Source organism: Manduca sexta, chromosome 26, assembly GCF_014839805.1.
Source record: "Manduca sexta isolate Smith_Timp_Sample1 chromosome 26, JHU_Msex_v1.0, whole genome shotgun sequence".
NCBI classification, from domain to species: domain Eukaryota; kingdom Metazoa; phylum Arthropoda; class Insecta; order Lepidoptera; family Sphingidae; genus Manduca; species Manduca sexta.
Window position 1 is genome coordinate 15,549,595 of NC_051140.1, and position 20,353 is coordinate 15,569,947.

The 20,353-nt window shown below is 34.8% G+C and overlaps 1 protein-coding gene across 3 annotated transcripts in view; it reads left to right on the forward strand.

The window, feature by feature from the left end:
- LOC115449896 (GATA-binding factor C) overlaps positions 1–11,784 on the forward strand; it is a 99,280-nt gene extending 87,496 nt beyond the window's left edge. For all 3 annotated transcript variants that reach the window (XM_030177788.2, XM_030177790.2, XM_030177789.2), the window contains 3 exons: positions 9,791–10,004; positions 10,442–10,581; positions 11,221–11,784. In XM_030177788.2, coding sequence (XP_030033648.1) covers positions 9,791–10,004; positions 10,442–10,581; positions 11,221–11,247 — 381 coding nt within the window. In that variant the 3' untranslated portion in view covers positions 11,248–11,784. The remainder of the gene's footprint in view (positions 1–9,790; positions 10,005–10,441; positions 10,582–11,220) is intronic.
- The last annotated feature ends 8,569 nt before the right edge of the window (positions 11,785–20,353 follow it).

Here is a 20,353-nt window from a genome sequence, read left to right on the forward strand (position 1 = left end):
TAACTTAAGTTTAAATAGACTTGCTATAATAATATCAGCCCTGTATTATATACTTGCCCACTGCTGAGCACGGGCCTCCTCTAACTACTGAGAGGGATTAGGCCTTAGTCCACCACGCTGGCCTAGTGCGGATTGGTAGACTTCACACACCTTCGAAATTCCTATAGAGAACTTCTTAGATGTGCAAGGTTTCCTCACGATGTTTTCCTTCACCGTTAAAGCGAACGATAAATTCACAAAGAATACACACATGATTTTTTAGAAAAGTCAGAGGTGTGTGCCCTTGGGGATTTGAACCTGCGGACATTCGTCTCGGCAGTCCGTTCCACACCCAACTAGGCTATCGCCGCTATAATTTATTATATTATATAGACTTGCTATAATTCCGCGTAAAGACTCAGCAAACAGCACGGTTTGTCAAGTCGAATCATATACAGAACAACGTACCCAACTACAATAATATAAGACAGTCTCAACATTAAAGTTTATTCAAGCTGTGTCTGTGGTCTTAGTAAATATGTAAATGAATTCACTCGACTGGTCAAATATCATTAGCAATCGTGTAGTTTGCGAATAAATAGCACTTAATGTTGTTATAGCATCCACTTGAGTCGGGCTTCGATGTTTGTTATTAGCAAGAGCTACCTGAAATCCAAAATTAATGAGAACATTAGGAATAGAACAAGTATACATAAACATTCGGTCTGCTAATCGATTATTGGAATATACATAAGTAATAAAAGTGTCCATTTTAAATATTCTACAAGTTTTTAGGAAGCTATTTATTTTAATAGGCTGAGAAAATAATAGCCTCATTGGCTCAATGGTAATAAAATATTAATTATTTAATGTTTGATTCATGAAAGGCTGGATTTTTTTTAATCATGTTTAACGCATCGTTTATGTGATTACCCCTTTGCTTCTTTATGTTCAAAATAACTTACTAGTAAGCTTTGTTCGTTATAGTTGTCATAAATACATATAGATATTATCTACGTCCGCGGACTGAGTGATAGCACATACATAACCAAGAATTCAGCGTAACTCATACGAGTATTTTTAGTTGCCTTTTGAAAAAAGTAGTCAAATAGCTCATCTCTTATCGAAGATCTTCACCACATGTACAATCTTGATGGAAGGGCTTTACCACATGTATTTTATATCGGTCTCGACAGAGCATGCGTATGCGCAGGCGCCGGCACGCACGATTGAGACGCTTCGTAACTACGCGGAACTAATTCACTAACACTAAAAACTGCCGCTTTTTGTCATCACTAATGTTGGACAAATATGCCGTGGGATAGGTGTTAGGGATGCGTATGAAGGTAGGAAAATCGTTGCACTGTTTCTAGACTTACAAATACACAATCTATATAGTATAATAGTCATCCAGTGGTCGAATTCTATATATTTGAAACACATATGACGCATATACTTTATTTTATGCACTCATTCTCTATATAGGTATAAACTATAAATATGCCAAATTTCGCACGCCTCTTCTTTATGTATTAATATATAAATCTCTCTTATTAAAATCCTAGATTCGCCTTCGACTACGAAAGGTTTCTACCAAGATATCTTAATCATACATATTTTTCATATATAATATGTTTAAGCGAACTTCGGTAGTGGATGTGAACAAAATCTACGTTTAAAATATGAAATCTCGCGGGAATATCAACTAAACCATTTATCTACACAATGTACTATCAAAAATACGTGGAGTTGAATTTAACTTGATATTTTTTATTGCGGCAATTAATAAACGTCGGCCATACTTTATTTGTCGTTTAATAAATTGCACAGTTTATTGTTAAAGTAAAATGTTATAAATAAATTCATGAAAGTAGATAATGCTTTGTTAACATTCGTGTCCTTCGGGAACACACAAAAACACAATTGTTTGTAGTTATTCAAAACGTAACATTTAGTTCAATTAATCTTGAAGAACAATTTGTTGTGTGTCAATTAAGAATTTATTGTACGCCATCAGAATAAACAACACGGCAATTTAGTTATATGAATAATTTAAAAATTGCTCTATAAAATGTACAGAACTCCGTAAATTAATTTGAAATAACTGGTTTAAAATACTCCACCCCTTTCCTTAATAGATTAACGATTTTTACTGATGCGTCACTGTTTTATTTTCATCTTATTTCTGGTATTTGAATGTACGAAAAAATTAGTACCCAGGATTTTTCTTAAAAAAAAAAACTTTATGTCAATTTTATCAGAATATCACATCGGATCGGCCTTTTTGATGTAAAATTAATAGTATTTTATCACATTTGTGGGCGGAAAACAGAACCTGATTCTAGAATTGAAATCGCAAATTGATCGACTCGTAAACACACTAATAATTGTATTAAATATTTATAACTAATTTAGACGCAATCTAGATAAGAAATACATAACACCTAAAAGTAATCTGAGATTTTAAGAGTATATAATAGTTTTTTTGCCGCTTTTATTTCTGAATGTTGCTCGTGTGTTTAAATCGCTTTTATTATTTGTCATATGTTTTTATTACTACTTTGTTTAATGAAAGTGGGAAAGTGAACAACCAGGGTTTATTTATTCTACGAATCCGATTAGGTATTAACCTAATCTCTATAGATTAGGCTAATATAGGCTAATACCTAATTAGGTATTAGCCTAATCTCTATAGATTAGGCTAATACCTAATCTAATGTACCTATGTACAAGATATAAAATCAGTGCCATATTTACAATAGATAACAAACCCAACGACTCATGGATTTATTGCGGTTTTTATATTATAATTCTCTCTCGATGTTTCAGAGATTTTGCCCCCTTTATGGTCATATCAGTCCCGCGATAAAATTTGGAAAATCGTTTTGTTTCAGTGATTAACATTCGCATAAACAGTAGAAATCAAACGTATCACAAATCCAGCATGTTTGAAAATTGATAAACTCGGAAACCGAATATCGATTTTACCGGAACCTTATCGATAAAACTAAAATTAAGAACAAAAAGAAAAAAAAAATCACATTACAGAATCACACATTAACACGTTTCTCGAGAACTCCTTGTTTGAGACGAAATTGAAGTTCAGTAATTGCGTGTGACACAAAAATCGTATTCCGCGTACGGGCGGCGCGTGGGGGCCGCGGGCCCCGCCGCGCCGGGCTGTGTGTCCGTCGCGCGCAATTGACTCCACTCGTTTATTTGCCCATCCACGGCACATCTCCAGTTCTGCTCTCACTTAATTGTAACTTTCGATTTCGGGAATACGGTTTTGCATTGCTAGTGAAGTTTTTTGAAATTGGAATGTTAGGAGTGCCAGTTACATTCAGCCTTTGCAGATAAATTACATTATTCAAGTCGACTTCATAGTATTATATTGTTCTGATATCTTTAGCATCCATCCAAGTAATTTACTTCATTAATATATTTCTTGCTTGTTAGTACATCATTTGAATAATTGTGTAATACGTACCTTTTAACTGAGCTGTCAGCTTAGACAACCGCTCTCACGATTCAATTCAAGAAAAATACATGGCGACTGTATAATGAGTTGAAATACATGATGAGAAAAAAGCGGTAAAAAGTAACAGCACGCGACAGCTAAGTGTTGCAATGTATACCGCAAGTAAAGACAATGCCTTCGAACAGTCATTATTAATCACCTGAGGTGCCATGTGTTAAATGATATCGTTTTTTACAGTATTAGGTACATTACGATGTAACTTTGTAAGTGTATAAAGAATTAATCTGCGGAATGTTTATCTGTTTGTCTGTCATAATTTTTCATCGTTTTTATATCTTCAATGTGCTAATTTTGATTATATATTGGTTATTAAATGAATGCTGTATTTATTTTCCATATAAGGCGATATTATTACAATTTGCATTCATTAGAAGTGTGAACTGTAAGTAAGATAACATAAATTCAATCTAAATGTACCTACTGTTCTAAAATTAGCATGAGGAAGTAATATTATGAACATTATTTAAAATAGTATCATTATTTTGACACAATTTTGCAAGAAACTCGCATTAGTAAGTCGCTACTTATTAGTTACGAAGATAAATATATTTTCCACGTTTCGGTGTCCGATGTCTCAATTAATTCCATAATTTATTATCAATATACCATCTAAATTTAAACTAATAATATTGAACATAATTAGTATTTTTTTTTCACGGATTTCTTTGTAAGCAAGTAGAAATACTTCCATAGTTCCCATTATCTTGATAATTTGAGTTTGTGTGTAATTGAATAGCAAGCCTTTACAAGCTAAATATCAATCAATACAATTCAGACACAAAAACAAAACTCTCACGTGTTAAATAACACGATCGATTTCAATAGAGTCGTTTATAAGTACTTTTTGTCCTGTAATAATGGTACACTGTTTTTTGCAGAATAATTGCTTGCTAATTCTTAAGGTTCTCAATGCAGAGGTTGGTTAGTCTAATTTATAAGATCTTTATCGATTGATTTACAGTACGAACGGTGCATTCCTCCGGTCTCAGAACGTGCAAACTATTATTTTTATTACTTATTCTGGTGAATGTTGAAAATTTACAAGGAATTGTTATTGGTCGATGATACGTCTTTCTAAAATATTTTTTGTTTGGTAACTGGTTCTTTACAGCTTTCGTGATTGCTATCAAATTGTTTGTTTTCTGTGTCGTTTTGTAGTGGTATTTTGTATGAGGTTAGTTTGTTAGTTCTATTATGTTACGCTTCAAGCAAGAAAATTAAGCTATAAAGGAAAAATATTAAAAACAGAATCACATTACGTTACAGTTTAAAGAAATGAATATAATTATTATTTGTGTCTATCTATAAAAAGGGACCTAATTTTACGTCACAAATTAATGAAACGATTACGTATTATTATTTGTATCCATCAATAAACGGGGACCTAAAATAAGGTCAGAAGAACCTGATATGTAACATCCTTATCGCTACAAATTATTCTTGTATTTTCGCCAACATTTGCCGTCCGTACTCCACACATTCGTCGCGATTGGTTCATACGTCATTCTGCCATTTTATTACTATTTTTATGTCCAATAAAAGGTTTGTTTGCCGTTTTCCAACAATTAACGACATAATAAAGCTTTCTAGAGGAAAAATTGCCTGCGCGAGGCCACTGAGTTTCCATGGCATTGTGGTGCGAGCCTGTTATTTTCCCATTTGAACGGTTTTATTGCTGTTTGTATGAAAGATGAGCGCAGATAGCGTAATAAGCGCACTCTCTGTCCTAGAAATACTATAAAGCAATTATATGCACGCACAACGAAGCAAACGCGGTGTATGAGGTTTATAGGCTGTGATAGGATGAAATATTTCGATTTTTCTGTAACAATTTTTATAGAGTTTCTTAGACCGACGCTCGAGGATCAGAAAATATTATTATAATTTGCAAGATAAATAATCCCTGCGAAATGACTCCAGTAATTTAGTTATCATTCATTGTTTCGTATAAAGAATATACAACAAAAATTTCCTTAAGTTCGAGTTATATAACTGAAGAATTTGAACGAAATAGGAAGAATAGTTGTGAAGTAACAAACTTCGACAATAAGTAAAAATCGTGTCGAACACGAATAACACGCGTAACTTATAAAAATAATGAAGTGCAAAAAGATTAGCGAATTCATTTGCGAAATAGCAGCGGTACAAATTGAAGATTTCCTTCGCTTTCATGGTTACCACGCGTTACGTAAGACAGGCCGCTGTAATAGCCTTCAGGCACGCCACACCACCCTTTGTTGCCTCGGCTACATGCACCACGCGCCACTTGACATGTCATGCTAGTATTATGCATGTGCTGTAGATTTTATAACACAAGGACTTTCAAACGTTGCAATTGTTAAGAATTAAAATTTAAATACAAGCTTTAATAAACCGGGAGAAGCAGCGCAGGCAGGCCCCCCACGAGATGGACCGACGACCTGGTGAGGGTCGCTGGAGTCCGATGGATGAGAGCGGCCCAGAACCTGTCCCTGTGACGCTCAATGGGGGAGGCCTATGTCCAGCAGTGGACGATTCCCGGATGATATGATGAAACTTAAAATTCTTCTAACATGTCTAAAAGATGTAAATTATTTTCCGAAATGTTTAATCTTATTTTCAAACTCTACGAGTAATACAGTAACAAGTACGAGACAAGACAGTTTATCCCTTAATACAAAGCTATGTGCTAACTGCAGTTCGTCTGCGCGACCTAAATCACCAACGAACGTCGGTAAAGACTAATCAACCGAGTACCGGGTCATGTCGCTAAAAATAGCGCGCTCCAAAGTAATATTTTCCTAGCAAGTTACAACAAAGCTCATGTGATTTAAGTTTGCCGTGTAGGCGGTTGCATGCGAACGTTTATAGTGTATACTTGTATACCTGGTTTATTTTTGTACGTAATTACCTTCCGCACTGTGGAAACTTTTCAATGATAACGCGACGAGAATCGGTAATGCGTGGGTCGTACATCTCTATACGGATTCATCTGGTGATTGTAGATTTTTAGTTGTGTTCTATTTGTTACTTCGATGGCGTTTTGTTTGAGAAGGTTGTTCATAAGGGAAGGTATTTTTGTAGATATTTGATTTTAGAATACACCTTTAATGGAAATGCATGTTGAACTCCAGCATACTATATAGAATCTGACATTAATAAGATTAAGTCTTCATTATTTTTTGAAATTGCGTCTACGATTACTAGAACACTGACGAGGATTCTTATTAAACACCTAGTAATCGACTTGCAAATGCGTTTTTCTGCTTCAAAACTTTTTTTTTCTGCACTTCTTGATAATTCATATCCGTTACCTGTATCATTAATTTATGTATTATGATAATATTTTCAATTAAACATTTTAATTTTAATAATTGTATAACACTGTTAAACTCTCCATACGAGGGTAGTACCCAAATTGTGCAAGATTGACTTACTAGCGCCATCTAGTCGTTCCTTATTGAATTACCCGAAGACATTGCCTAGTTATGTACGCAACATCCATCCGTAATAAAGCTCATGAACGTACCTAGTGTGCATCTAGTAACTCAGAGTGGGAACAGCCGATGTAATTAACCTGACATAATGGGCAGTTATTAAGCAATTCTGGCCCAACATGGCGGATGCTTTATGTCATGTATTGCTGTATCTACCGCTTTCCGTGTACCACTTATATAGTAGCTGTAAAGCCAGACCGCCTTATTTGCATCACAATTATGTATGTACATCACAGAAAATTGTTTTATTAGCTCGTACACTCGCTTGGGAAAGATAAATCGATTGACGGATCCGTAAATTGGTTAATAAAAGAGGTGATATTTCAATGTTATCTCACGTCGGTTATTTTAATTCAATTGCGTTTTCGGGCAGTTGTCAGTTGTAAATTGATATTTAACAGTAAATGTTACAGCAAACAATTTCAAAGTACAAACCGATCGGTACGCGCGCGAAGACAAATGATTTAACATTAATTAGTTTTTTTCAGCTTTTATCGTACTATCGTTGGTATGAAAAAGTACTGACGTAAAACAAGTGAATTGCAATATATGAAATAGTACGGCACAGTTTGCGGAACAATAAAACTTACCAGACCGTTTTACGCGCGCGCGCTCGACTGTGCAAATTAAAAAAGTATCTAAGGCTTCGCATTGACCTAATTTGGTTGCAGCGGCTAAATCTGCTGGCGCTCATGTGCCAACATTAATGCATTTTATATTGGTTCAATTGGTGGAAGCGACGGCGCGGTATGCGGTGCGACTCTCTGTGTGGGCGATTCGCGGGAATGCATTAGGGACGCCGGGAATTAGCACGCACTACGCACTGTTTTGATCACTAACGGGATTTAGCAGTCAGATGTATAGGACTGGCACCATGATTTCCTTGTTCTTAAAGGAACAATGTACTACGTCATACGTCATTTAGATACTAGAGTATTAGTTTATATCTCATAGTATCATCATAATGGATTGGATGTTGGTAATTAAGTACATGATTAAGCGCGTCAAGTGCATTAATAATAATTGATTGCTGTTATTACATATCCCAAATCTTCGCAACTTTTTCGAGAATATGACCAAACATTTGTTTGTTTCCGTCAACAAAAAAAAAAAAAACAAAATATTTTGGTAAAAAATACCGTTTCCTTCGTTTGTTACAAGATTTAATAAATTTACATTGAATCGCCAAATTCATGTTGGAAGGGCAGGTCATGCGGCTGGCCTGCTGCAGCGGGCAGCGGGCAGCGCAATCGTGCGTTTAGGGCTCACATGCCGCCAAGTTCCATGGAAGGCGATGAATAACTCATTGTCCGTCCGTCCATCCGTCGTGACGCACGATTCTTAGAAACACAACGATGCAAACCAGAAAGTGACCGAGATAGCTGACCCCGACGATTTTGGTGGAGAAATTGCCATACTTATATCAACATTTGTGATAATTATGTCTGTGACAACCGTCTCTATTACGCGCCATGAATTTATTATTAGCTCTAGTTTAGCAAATATTTCTAGTATTTGTGTACGTTCTCATTTGTCAACATTAATTGGCATTCCATTCAATCCTGACAGTGCCGCGTATTCTTAGTTTTCCTTATAGATAAGTACTCGAGGAGGTCTATTATTTAACTTGCAAAATTACATGTCACGATGGAATGTTGTATGTTAAAAGGTCGTACTTTTGACCTTGGACTAAAAATGTGGACAAAAGTGCTTTACCAAAATGGTTATACGACTTAAGAATAACAAAAAGTAAATTATTCTCAAACTTAACTCAAATATCTTCTAAACACATAATCATCTGAGAACGGTCACTTCTCAAAAATCATTACGGTGTCATAGTAATGTAAATAAATCGCATAAAATATTGAATGGCATACGTGTAAGGCATCGTTACCGATCCATAAAAGGAAAACATTGACAAAACGACGAGGACCTTCACCTCATACCGCGTCACTTGCGATTCCCACCGATCGGACACTGACAGCGGACTACATACGCGTGGTGCATCGCTGCACTAATTAAGATGCACCGGGTGACGCCGCGCGGTCGGCATCGGCACTAAACAGCTCAATATTCGCACAACACTATTGTCATACCACTTTATGGTTTCGGCGGGCCTTTATACCAGCTATTTAGCATTCTAAATTGGTGCCGCAGACGTTTTTTCATACCGCTAAATGTCGTGTCAGAGCAATAAAATGGGCTACGTCTGTTGGCAAAAATTGTGCGATTCAACAAGGAACAATTACGATTTATTAGCCTCGTATGGAATATTGTGATGTCTCAATTAAGTACGGTATTGTGTTCGTACGTGGCTTAAATGTTATGTTACATGTTTTTGTTGTACGTTATATCTGAACTCAGCTTTGGAGATATGGACTCGTTAAATGAAACCTTATTCGAATTTTTATTATGTATATTTTCATAATAATGTTTTGTGTTGACGATTTCAAATTTTAATACAGACATCGTCGGTAGCTGGTCTTTTACGACACCGCGTGGTACTTACATAAAAAAGCTGTTCAGATACAAGTATTTGTTTGAAGGAAAACTGACTAAATTAACGATACAAGTAATTAAATTGAGGCGGGTTCTTTTGTTAAGGATTATAATAATATTATCGCGAAGGAATACGGAAATTAAAATGTTTTTGACTGAATCTGGATGAATTTGAAACGAAAAACAAACCGAAAAAAAAATTCAGTACTGAACTGAAATACTCCTGCATTTCCCAAGATTGATAGACAGATAAAGTTAAAAAAAACTCATTTACTTACCATCTCTTTGTTTACAGGTGAACCGGCCGCTAACAATGAAGAAGGAAGGTATCCAGACGAGGAATCGCAAGCTGAGCAGTAAAAGCAAGAAGAAGAAGGGTGGGATGGGCATGGGAGGCGGTGGGGCGTGCGCGCTGGCTCTCGGGGGAGTCATGGGAGACATGATCAAACCTCTCGGTGACGCTACCAAAGGTTTTGGGGGGTCCGCCTTCCCATCCGCAATGGACTTTGGTAAGTTATTAAAGATTTGAAAACTAAATGCCTTCAAGATTTTTTAAAAACTTTTTTATGATTATAATCAGTAGGTCTATAGATTTTTTGTACTATGGTTTCGTCACATTTGTGCATAAATAATAAAGGCAAAATTGTAAAATTTCTATTAATTAAATCGAAATTCAAATTAACAAATTATCCACATTTATCTTTTTCTGTTTAAGTATCTTATTTTAACTTTTAAAACTTGAGTTATTTGTTTTTTTTCTATGGTTTCGTCACATTTGTGCATAAATAATAAAGGCAAAATTGTAAAATTTATATTAATTAAATATAAATTCAAATTAACAAATTATCCATATTTATCTTTTTCCGTTTAAGTATCATATTTTAACTTTTAGAACTTTAGTTATTTGTTTTTCTTTACTGAATGTCTCCTTGTGTTTATGGTACAGGTCAGCATCAAGTAGGCCTAGTGCACCCGGCGGCGGCGCACATGTCCCACTGGTACGGCGCGCCGCACCAGGGCTTCGCCCCCCCGCCGGCCTCACACAACCCCTACCATCACCACCATCTAGCGCAGCTCAATTCCATGGTAAATTATTTGGACTCTTATTATTTATTTTAAAATACGTAATTTAAACTTACAGTGTGAACTCATTTTGTATATTATCTATAATACTAGGACTATATAATTAGCGTTATTAATTGAAGCAAATAATTTATAGAAAACTATAGTAATAATTATATTCTATGGTAAATAACTAATTTTTATTCTAACTCTTTTAGTTCTATACCAATAATCGGAACCTCCAGAGAGGTTTATAGGACCGATTATACAATTAAATCTTTTCCATATTTTGAGTTAACCACGTTTGGGTAAAGACCGTAAAGATACTCGAATATTTATGGATTTATTTTAATCATCATAAGTATCCATCACTTATTAACTCAGACCTATCCAAAGGACCGTTGTAGAAGGGACTTAAGTTATAGCAAAGTTTACAACTATAATAATCTTAAACACAGTTATAAATTTCTCTAGGTTTAAATATAAGAATTATCATCCAGGTATTATAATATAGAATTCAATTTTACATTCCGAATTCGAGAATAAATTATATTAATCCCAAAGGATTACAAGCATAAGTTTGAAAATAGATATGAGCGATACAATTAACAACGAATTAAAGTTACCTTCGGCATTATATTAAATGATTTATTTTCTTTGCAGACTGGCTGGAGGAGCGAGTACACGTGATAAGTCGGACAGCTCAGGAGCCTGCTAATACGATAAGAATATTTATGTCCTATGAAATAATGTACAGCCGTCCCACAAGGACGACAAACGACAGAAATCAGCCGAAGAAGCTAATTTCTCCTGCAATTAAACTCAACACTATCACATTAATGAGACTGCAAGCTGAATTGAAGTTTGTAACGCTATACAAACTCAGAATTGATTGAGCATATCCAATTCTGACCACTGTTCCAGTCGACACCCCGTGACTTTGATATTCCGCGTTCGGTTTCCTACAAGTATTAACTTTAGGTGTGTTTTACATGAAGTAATTAGCGAAATTGTACAGTATTATGATATTAGCTAAGGCCGGTTGACACGTCGGCTTCTATAATAAGAATAGAACAAAATATGTTTGTGTATTTGTACATATCTTATTAAGTTGTAATTCCGTTCCTGTGTACATTGTTTTTATTTTTTTATATTTAATTTGTCGAACGTTTCGTTTCATAGGAATTGTGATGTGTTCAGAGTTATTCCAGATGTTTTTTTTTTTTTCATTTTGTATATTTTTTGTCGTAGTTTATATCGAGACGAAATGCAATAGTAATTTATGTAATAGTTTATAATTCATACAACTTGTATATAGCTGTTTTAAATTGTGAAGTTAAAGAACTGAATATGAGGATATCGATTTTGTTGTATAATAACTGGTCACTAATTGGATTAGTTTATTGAATATTAATATTGATTTGTCACGAAAATTGTAACATAAATTATCAGTATGCAGTTGTAAAATTTAAGATATTAAGTGGCCATAAATTACTGTGAGCCGGTGTTTATCAACATTGCAAATGTTCAAAGAAAACAAATGTTTATCGTTCTTGTAACAAAATCACACATTTTATTTTAGACCTTATGTCTTCATGCAATGTTCACAAACACCATCGCTGATACCCAAAATGTAAATATAAAATTGTAAATGAACACGTAGAGGATAATTGACAAATACATTAAGTCTATCGGTATATAAAATTGTAAATTAGTGATCACCGCGAAACAGCCTATAATGATATCCCGTACCTAAATTTTTTTAGTTTTTAAAAACAAAAAACATTGTGAATTTGTGTATTTTAAATGAAATTGTGAATAAATTATCAATATTGATTTACATTTCTTTTTCTCTGACGCCAAATCTCCGCCCGACACAAAGCCCATTGAAACAGCAAATTCCCTTTAAATTGAAAATCAAATGAAGTGACCATCCAATTGGATCGTCTTATACACAGTCCGCCATAAGTCACCGGATCAATTCCGCCATTCCGCAGAAAAAGTCTTCCAAAAGTCGCGCTTATCTTGCGGCAAATTGAAAATGCAGCCGGTCGTGTGATTGTGACGCAACGGGGACGACGTCGTCGACATATGGACCTATTCAATTTTAATCGCATTTCAGAAGAATGGACATCCGATAAAAGTACCCTATAAAACGGTCCCCGTACGCGACGATAGACCTTAGTTAATAAGTTGGTTTTATATGCGGTTTATACCGGACGGATTTAAGGGGATGCGCATTGTTACCACACCAATGTTTGTATTTGATCTTTTTAAGTTCCACGAAGATTTGCAACATTGGTTTGCGCTTCGCTGGACACGGCATTAAAGGCAGATGTTTATGATTTCGAATCTTTGAAATTGGAATTTCGTATCAAACTTTTTACAGCTTCTTGGAATAATTGCGATAAACAAAAGAATACATAGGTAGATGCTTTTTAAAAATGGAACGGTATTTTGTAAAGGATTTCTGAGACGTGGCGGCATAAGTCACGGCGTACTGGCCGCTTGGCCGGGCCGTCGGTGATAAATGCGCTGCTAGCGCGGGAAAAAATGTCGCGCAACAAAAACTGCGCCATCACTCTACGCGATTTATTGCACACGGCAACGCTGCGGAATATTCGAGAGGCAACACTTGGCAAATATTCTTACACCAAAAGTGGTATGCGCGTCTTTACCCCCCGATGTGACGGAACTTCGCACTTCGCTAAATTACGACCGCTAACTTTGCCGCGCGCCAGTACGAATTAAAATATTTGTTTTTCAGGCAAGCTTGTCATGCCACGGGTTTCGTGTATATTATTTTCTCAATAAAATAAGCGGTAAAGCGTTTTATTCTACGCTAGTCTTTTTATTGCATTAAATGACATTCATTTTACAACAAATCTTATTCACATGCAGAATTAGGTACCACTAAATTCGACCAAATAACCTTTAAAGGAAAAAAATGCCAATAGAAATAACACCGCTTATAATTAACCTTTTAGATTAACATGAACACTAAAGGAATAATATATTTTGAAACAAGCTCGCAGCAATGCTCCCATTCATTTCAACTTTGCAATTGCTTATGAAAGATAAAATTAAAATGGTCTATTGTTTTGTCATTTCTGGTTTCCACAGCACTAGGAAGACGTTTGCTTATACTTATGCTAAGTGATATTATGCTGGGAATGTAAAAAGGTTTTGAATAAACAAACTCACAAAAGAAAATAACCGGACGCAAAATGCGAGACTTCACAAATCCCTTAAGGATAGCCAGTCATAGAGCGCAGTGGCTCGTGAGTAAAGGATCGTATACACTTGAGCGGCCGCGGCTATCCGGCTGATCCGGGAATCAATCTCGGACTTAACTTGCGCTTATCTCGCTGACCCCGCGCGGTGCCGGACGAATGTCACGACACGTTTGATTTGCTTTTGAATTTCGAAGCAACCATTTCTTACTAGCACCACGTTAGGTGTGTCTTTGTATCGATTTTAAGAAAATATTGTTTATTGTTGCTTAAATAACTTCTCCATTAAAACAAACATAATTTCAAATATTAATTACCGAGGATGCTTTTTGAATCATAACAATTATAACTGATAGGACTAAATAGGCATAAGTACAAGTTTTGGATGCAAAATGAAATGCAGAAATGGCAAGTTGCAATTTAATCACACAGCCAGTATTGGTGACTTATATCAATTAGGTAATCATTGTATATAAACTTTATTAAAAATATAACCCATTACTTTATTAGTACTGGTGTGGCCAGAATAGTATATGAGCGTGTAATATGTTTATTGAATAATAAACTCAATAAAATCTTGTATTTGTAGAACAAATCACATCCTTATTTTAGGGGTAATATACTTGGGCTGTGAATTAGCTGGTCCTGGATTCGAATATGCCGGGCTCGTAGGTATTTTAAATCATTAAATGAGATTGATTTGCTCCCAGAAGAGATGACGTTAGGGAGGCGAGTCTTCGTCAATGAAAAGCCATATTGTTTTAGAACATATTTTTAAAAATATATAGCGCCAATTCCACATGAAGGTATAACAACAAGTAGAACAAGATAATAGTAGGGCAAAATAAATAACCTTTTATTACATTCTCATGCATGATAGTATTTGAATGATAAAGCAAAACAATCAGGCATAGAAAACAATGTAAGGGTTCAGTTATTGAGCTGGTCATTCGTTTTGTTAGTGCCACGTCACTGACTCCGCGAAGTTGCGGGCCTACGTTTATCCGGTTCCAATCAAGTGTGGACTCTGCTTTATTCCGATTGCGAAATTGTTACTTGGAGATTTATTATTGATGCAATTACAATAATGTTTCTATTGAGTGTTTTTGAGTGTACCGATACTCACAGTGCTGACTTTTGCCACTGTACGCTGTATACTGTAAACTTACTACACGCTGTATAATAAATGTCCATAGTTCATAAAGATCCACTATCTAGAGGATTTTAATTTTATGAAGACCATTTAGGGAATAATCTTTATAAAGGATAATGCGGTACTAAATGAACAATGTTTATATTTATTTGTCCTTTAGATATTTTTTATGTAAATAGAGCGGTACACAACTAGGGAATAAGACGAGCGTGGATCTTGATAAAAGTATAGTAATTTGTGGAATGATTTTTATAGTAGCGACATCTTTTATTACATATTGGAAGTTTTTACGTTCTGCCAAAGATAGGTTTTATGATTTTAAATTGTAAGTGATATAGTTTTGACAATACATTCGCTTCGCTTTGCTATTGCAAGTTGTTTCTGTATGTTACGTATCCCCAGATAATGCTATTCAGTGTCAATGACCATCATAGCAATAAATAGCAAGTAAAATACTGCAATAAATACAAAACAATATCAAAATATGTCTAATTTGCTATCAAATTATTGCGTTAAATCGTTAGTATGGGTCTACATTTAGATTAACGCGATAATTAATGACATTAGACGTTAGTATAGCCAGGATAAAAATTTAAGAACAAGTTTATTATACAAAACAGTAAACCCGATAATTAAACATAGTAATAAACGATGACAGTCGCATCGCATGTAAGAATCCGAGAATTTACTTCCCAGAACTACTCCTATTAGATAACAGATCAGAGATCATTTAAATTAAACAGGAACGATTAACTGACAGAGTCCTACATAAAATATTCACTTAAAACATGCGACAAACAAAACCGTGGACATCCGTACAGATTTGGTTTTTTAATACTTTATTTATGTACAGGCCGCGTCATAACATTAGATGCGTGTGGGTTTCGTGTGTCAGTAACTTTATAACACATACACCTGCGCTGGAACGCTTTGTGTAAACCGAACCCTAATACCTGATGGACGGTAATTATTATTTAGTGTAAACGTATTGAAGACAGTTTGGGGGAGTAATAATCTTTTTGTGGGGCCGAAGTATGCTAATTGTGCTGTAACGGTCGGAACAAGGCCTCCGGACAGGTGATGTGACAAAAACTGACGGAGTTTTGATAAAGTGCGTCGTGTCGCGGACGCAAATGTTTCGAGGTAATTAATGTTGATGGGTATACCTTAAGGCATCGGCGAGGAATTTAGGCAGTTTTTTAGACGACCATTTTGAGGAGTTAAAATATTTTGTTGTAATAAAGATTGTGTGAGCGATAATTTCTATTAAATATTGCTAAATAGATAACGTGTCAAAGACCAATCGTTTCAACATTATTATATACTCAAAGAGAATGATCAAAATTTAATTTAATAATTTATTTAAGACAGCAAGGTTTACAATATTCGACTAAAGTAACCATAATAACTACATTAGTATAAACTGTGTCGCAGTTATTAGGCCCACCACAAGACTTAAAAGATAAACTATTGCCATTCTCAACAATATGGAAGCGATATATATTGCTTTTTTATATACAAGAAGTCGAAATTATACTTTTTCAATTTAACTAAAACTAATTAGGTGCGTACAGGTTGCTTTTATGAGCCGCCTAGCCATTTTAGGAAGAAGCTAATGGTTACCGCCCACGAGACGGATGTACAAAAACGCATAAAGCACGATCAAAATGCATGAAATTTGAATATAACATGGTGAATCCACAACAAGCAATACACAGAAAACGTTAAATTGATAAAATTATACCGAGGAGATCGTACACGTCATTACGGATCATTATGAACTTAGACAAAAATAAATTAGCAATTAGCCTCATTGTTGTTTCAGAAGTCAAAACAAACACAACGATCCACGTCCATTCGAATAGGTAAGCCCATATTAATATCTGATAATCGGCCGTCAGAAAGTCTGAGAATTTGAACTACGCTGTTCTCATTAAACAGGTTTACATTACACATATTTGCTTCACCATGCGAATAAATCAAACCCATTTAAATTTAAAACAAACGCGTGCATTGTAATGTGCTTCTACATTTTTGAGATTTCTTTAGTTAAGTATGCATTCGGTTTGGTAATTAACGATTCTGTGGGGTTCGTTGGCAGTTGTCACAATTTGCATGTCGCCTGTGACTCATGATTAAATACCCGTTGATTTTGTTTCAAAATTTTGACCGGTCGTTTATTATACGGTATTTTAACGATTTATATTAGTCATCCATGCCCTTGAAGTTTTAATATTACCGAATTCATTGTTAGGAGTTTTAAAATATTGTCATCAACGTATCGTGTTTAAAATGTATCTAGTTTATTCCTGCGTAATAACATGTTATATCAATATTTCAAGTTAGTTTTAAAATAATTCTTTTGTTATTATGAGAAGTCATGGAGTGTCTGTCGCCACCATGTCATGACCTTCACGCAAACAAATTGTTCTTCACATTATTCCGTATTGTAAAAACATTTCTATTTGCTTAATCAAAATAGTTATACATCAACATGAATGGTTTCTAAGACTTGTATCATCTAGATTCTGTTACAGTTATTCGTTAACACCTGTTTAATACCAACTCTGACAATTAAAGTTATGGGTATAATCCCCATGTAGAGCACCTGTGCCGAAAGTGTGGGTTTATTGCCCCTGATTGCGAGCCTTCCGACCGCACTGGCGGAAGTTTCTCGCACCTTTAGCTCACAATAGGCTCTTGACCTGGTTACTGTTTTGTTTTGTTAATATAAATAATTTATTTCTTTGCAACGTATTTTTAATCTGATCTAATTATGAGTCGGATAATTCTGGGTGGTTGGATTCTAATAAGAGGCTTATTTTTAGCTAAGGCTACGAACGAAGCGATATTAGAACCCAATATATGTAACTGGAATTGAACGACAATGTAAAATGCTTTATTCAGCACGTAGGCGAACATAGTTGCACTTATGACAAGTTAGGGTACATGAGAATATTTAATTATTATTTGAAGAGAGTCCCTTAATAAGTCTCAGATTAAAGTACGTTTTATTAAATATAGAAACGGAAAAAAAATCAAAATTTTGAAGAGAAAGAAGAGTTTATCGATTATTTTTTTTTATTATTGAATATAAGTCTACTTGACGATAGGTACCAAATTTAAACCTATTCTAGGGCATTTATACCATTAAAGAGGCATGTATGTGTATCGGTGTATATATTAGTATCAGCTTTAAATTTGCATCTAGTTGAAGTACATCTGAAGGGAAATTTATATTTGTGGATATCTGTCTAAGAACTTCTATTAGGTTAATATGAAAGTTTCAAATATCAACAGACTTGTTTCTTATACCTACACCAATAACGGTGTTTCCTTCAGCGCTATGACTTGTCCTTCTTTAAACGAGGTTTAAAAAAATCGGTAGGCAGCGACTTAGCTAAGCCGCTGGTATTGCTTATGTCCATAGGCAACAGTAACCACCTATCATCATAGGGGCTATAACCTTCTCTGGTTTTGGAGGTAATAAAAAAATAACATTTGAAAGAACTGAAAGTTTTACTAAACTCTCAATAAAGCTGTAAGTAATGTTTCGAAAGTTACAAAACATGTTCATTTTAATCATATTTCAAGCAAGGGTCATCATAGTTTGACATCTGACGTAGACGATAAACTATGATCAAATCTGTATGTTAATATGGAAACTATTGCCTTATATGGATACTTCGTGGTTAATAAGACTTAGAGTTACAACTGTCGACAGATTCCATGTAGACGATTAGAAACACTAGATATAACTTCACATTTTAGTATTTTAAAAAGTGAAAGTAGAAAATAGGAGTGTGAATCCTGCGTACTGAGATCAACAAATAAACACTTTGTAGCGAAGAAAAAAAAATCTTCACCGTCTAAAAATAAATTAATTACATCAACTACAAAGCATAAGAGGTATGAGGAACAAAAACATGACTCGATTGAAGTTCAATCGTTTTTCTTAACATGAGAGAGAGAGATAAGAATAAGATTAGAGTTTTAAAGTCTAGTAAAGATGCATTGTTGTAGAGTAGGATATAGAACTAGAAAGAGAAAAAATTTAAAAACTACATAAAAGGTTTTTAAATATTGTTCTTTTCTTACCATATGAAGTAGAAATAAGTATGACAATAACATCTAAAGTCTAGTTAAAAATTCATCGCGCAAAAGCGGAATAGAAAAAGCCAAAGAAACAGAGACCTTTTAGAAATCCAAAGATAAGTTCAGAAGTCCGTTACACCGTCCAGCTGCCGAAGACGTAGAGATATTTAATATTATACATAACAGAGGCAATGAAACGCAACGCGATACGGCGGTTAGGGCAGCTTGTCTGAGATTACAGATGTGTCACCGCGCACGCGTCCCGCGCACCTGAGTCCTTCCAATTAATGCACAGAGTGTTCTGTTTAATTATATAGTCAGTTTTAATACTAAGGAGTTTCATCATTTTTTAATAAACTTTGATGGATACAGATTTTTCTCTCCTCACACCCGCCATTGTTAATTCTGTAAGCCAGGACCGGCAGTGGCACGCATTTTACCAAACCGAGCGGCTCGACAAGTCTCAGGAAACATCAATTCGTCTTTTATGGAAATAGTAGTAAACAGAAAAAATATATTTCCTAATACAATAATTTCACATGTATTTATGTAGAAGTGGTTATTATAATTGAATTCTGTCACTATTTTTCTGTTAAAATATTGTAAATATTACGGTATTTCTCAAGTAAAAGTCGCTGTATATAAAAATATTCATTTCGGATTGAAATAAGTTTCTATAGCTTCCTAGCAACCGGCTTAATGGCGGTCCGCATATAATATCGTGTAAGCTATTAGTCGAGTTGTAAAATCATTTAACCATCACGTTAACGGTCGGCGAACGTAGAAACAAAAAGCGAAATTATAAATTTTACTACAGACCTTGGTGAGGAGCACCTTGTTTAAATAAACACACCTGATCGATTTTGTTACTTGCACCTTGCTCCGAATGTGAGCACCTGTCCCTTTTGTTTCAATCACTTTAACGCTCTCACTCTTACGCTAGGATTTCTAATATAACTTTTATTATTTATTGGATATGTTTGATTTTAGCTTTATTGTACATATTTTACATTAGGTGATGTCGCACGCGGTTTCAGTTACGCATCGTTTCTTAAAGTCCCATTATGTACTCTTACTGAATAGAATGTAGATATATTAATCCACGACATGGTTATGTGCGCCATATTTCATGCAAATATCTTCACAAAGCGATGGCTCCTAAGTAAACTATTGTATCTGAAAAAAATGCGATATTCTCCTTTTTACCGTTTATAAGTACCGTTTACCATCAAGACCCATTAAAAAAAGTTAGTAAATGATTGTTAATGAAGTTTTTTTCATTTATTAACTTTTGAATTTAATGGGTTTGGTAGTA